Genomic DNA, 2524 nt, shown 5'->3' with positions numbered 1-2524 from the left:
AAACGCCACAAAAGACTGTGTATCCCTCATGTTAAACTTGTGGATATCACTACAAAGTTGATGCATAACAATAAATATATTAACTTTAAGTGTTTATAGGCTACGTAAACTTCAGCAAAGGATGAAGTTTCCTCCTCTACGCATGTGTTATATCATCATAGGATTTAAACTAATTCAGGTATCAATTAAACTATCCATCACATAAATAAATAGAGAATTAAAAACCTAGTCCAAGCAACCATTATGATTGGATAATAGTGACCACGAAGATTTAAACCATCACAAAGACAGGCATAGAATGTAAAAATTCTATTCCAAAAAAATCACAGCAATAATACTCTGTTTTGATAATGGCAAATATGAGAATATTTTTGGACATAACAAGCAACCATGATCAATATACATTACATTTTAAATGCCTGCGTAGTATCAAAACCTCAGTGATACTTGCAAAACATTATATATGAGAGGGGCATCCAAAGCTCTAGGCGATGTTTAGTATTCTGTAGTAGAAACAGATGGCTAAGAACAGAGATATTGCGATTAATAGTATACATATGCATGCGGAATAAAAGCAGAGTTCGTATTATCATTGTACATCATAATAATTCAAGGATTAAAGATACAGAAACAAGTAAGCAAAAGAATTCAATCCTCTTTTTACTACCTTGATTTAAAAGAGAAACGCGAAACTCAAACAAGATATGAGAACGATAAACCATCATTTATCTCACGATTAGTATATACAACTAGCAAACAAGAGCTGTACAAATTTATCCTTCAACTTCCAGCACACATCAAAGGGATACTGTTTCAAGTGCGATTCCTGAAAGTTAAAAACTATAACCTAATAATGAAAACTTTTTTAAAAACAAGAAAATTCTGGAAACTCCATCAGTGTCCGGGAATATTTTTGATGAGTCGAATCGATCCATAAAGCTTTCTGACAACATGACTCATAGAGCAGAAGGTTCGGAATCGTTACAAGTACCATCTAGAACCTGTATACAGAAATTTTACTGCAATCATCAGAAAAATGAAGAGAAACACAGCATGCCGAAAACAAAGGATGTACAGGAAATTGGTTTGAGGACTAGCTTGTATGCCCCACATCCAACGCTTATAGATTAAAAACAAATAAAGAAGTTACTGCACTTCTGGAAAAAAACTCTGTAAGTTTATTTCATCAACATGGTAGATCACTTTCCAGGATCCATCATTTTTTCCCCTTATTATATGATGAATCACAGAATGTAATACAAAACTATGAGAAAAAATATTTACACAAGAATACTAACTTATTTACAGGAGTGTGAAAACATCATGCCTACTGACAAACAAGAATTCGAAGTTTTGTATGGAAAGCTACCTTTGAAGGCGGAAGAGGAAACTTTTTGTTCCTTGCAAGTAGGACTTGGGTGACAGGAGACATTATGCGATCTGTAGGGCTCATGTACCTGCAGTGAAACCATGCATTATATTCACAAGCAAACACATATGCTATCGTTAACAGACTGTATGATTGGATATGGAAATTGAACGGCACCTTCCATCCATGCTCCATAGCTTCTTCTGTTGATGAAGAGGAACTATTACGCGCTCCGGGTGTCTTCCTGTTTTGCCTTGTTCTTCTTCTTCTTGGCCTTCTTCTTTGTCGGGTTTCATTATATTGCTCTGCTGCTCCGTCAATGCACAAGGGGTTTTGGTTACATCTGCTGATGGGGTTTTCCCATCAGAGGCAACAGGGGCATAGCAAGAGTGGACTGCTGTTGCCGACTGCTTTGCAGGAGTTACAAACTCATTCTCCATTGTGATTATGATTGTAATTATGCAAACCACTAAAAGAAAATCATTCACAGATAAAAGGCAATGTCACAACTCAGAGCATCCAAAACCCAAATCGGAGAAAAGAGAGAGAAATACTGATACAGAATGAATGGCAATGCTTCTTATAGACGATAGCAAGCTACCAATGAATTCAAATTCTCATCACCGTGACTGTGAAGTTGAAGTGTGGGAATAGGCATTTTTAGGGCGGAGAAGAGAATAAAGACGTTGAAGGGGGCTAACGGTCACCTGATACAAAATCCGCGACCATCCACAACAAAAATGGAAAGTAAATTAGGTGTTTTAAAACTACACTTGATGGGGCATCTTCAAGAAATCTTCAAGAATCAAAAGTGTCAGCACAAAATATTTTTTAAAATTTTCAATTATACTATAAAAAAAAATTATATATATATAAAATCTATATAAAGAAATTGTGTCTAAGAATCTTTCATATATTTTATATGGATTTTACAAAGATACATATATTATTATTGTATTTATTATTATTATAATTTTACATTAAAGTCACTTACTTTGAATACTTTTACAATAGAATAGTTCATTTTCATTAATGATTGGTGAACTTAGACAAATTCATAATTAGCACTACATTGTTCAAAGTAGCTTTTATTCCTTCAATGTGACCATTTGCTAATCTAAACCATTCAATGAACTTGCCCTTTATTCTTTCCAA

General features: G+C 34.2%; 1 protein-coding gene across 1 annotated transcript; it reads right to left on the bottom strand.

Annotated features, from left to right (window-relative positions):
* Positions 1 to 635: 635 nt before the first annotated feature.
* Positions 636 to 2125, bottom strand: LOC131044741 (uncharacterized). The gene is made up of 3 exons (XM_057978148.2): positions 1547 to 2125; positions 1370 to 1457; positions 636 to 1001 (listed from the first exon to the last, which is right to left on the bottom strand). Exons 1-3 carry the CDS (start codon positions 1807 to 1809, stop codon positions 957 to 959), a joined length of 396 nt encoding a protein of 131 aa, XP_057834131.2. The 5' UTR covers positions 1810 to 2125; the 3' UTR covers positions 636 to 956.
* Positions 2126 to 2524: the final 399 nt, after the last annotated feature.

The sequence above is a fragment of the Cryptomeria japonica genome, chromosome 3 (assembly GCF_030272615.1).
Source record: "Cryptomeria japonica chromosome 3, Sugi_1.0, whole genome shotgun sequence".
Classification (NCBI taxonomy): Eukaryota; Viridiplantae; Streptophyta; class Pinopsida; order Cupressales; family Cupressaceae; genus Cryptomeria; species Cryptomeria japonica.
The sequence above is the reverse complement of the archived record's forward strand: the minus strand, read 5'-3'. Positions and strand labels throughout refer to the sequence as shown.

Excerpts from the sequence above, each read along its gene's own strand:
- LOC131044741 (XM_057978148.2), bottom strand. The coding sequence starts at position 1,809 with ATGGAGAATGAGTTTGTAACTCCTGCAAAGCAGTCGGCAACAGCAGTC. Across the intron at positions 1,458-1,546 it reads CTATGGAGCATGGATGGAAG|GTACATGAGCCCTACAGATC; the intron begins GTGCCGTTCAAT and ends GTTTCACTGCAG. Across the intron at positions 1,002-1,369 it reads TTCCTCTTCCGCCTTCAAAG|GTTCTAGATGGTACTTGTAA; the intron begins GTAGCTTTCCAT and ends TTCTGTATACAG.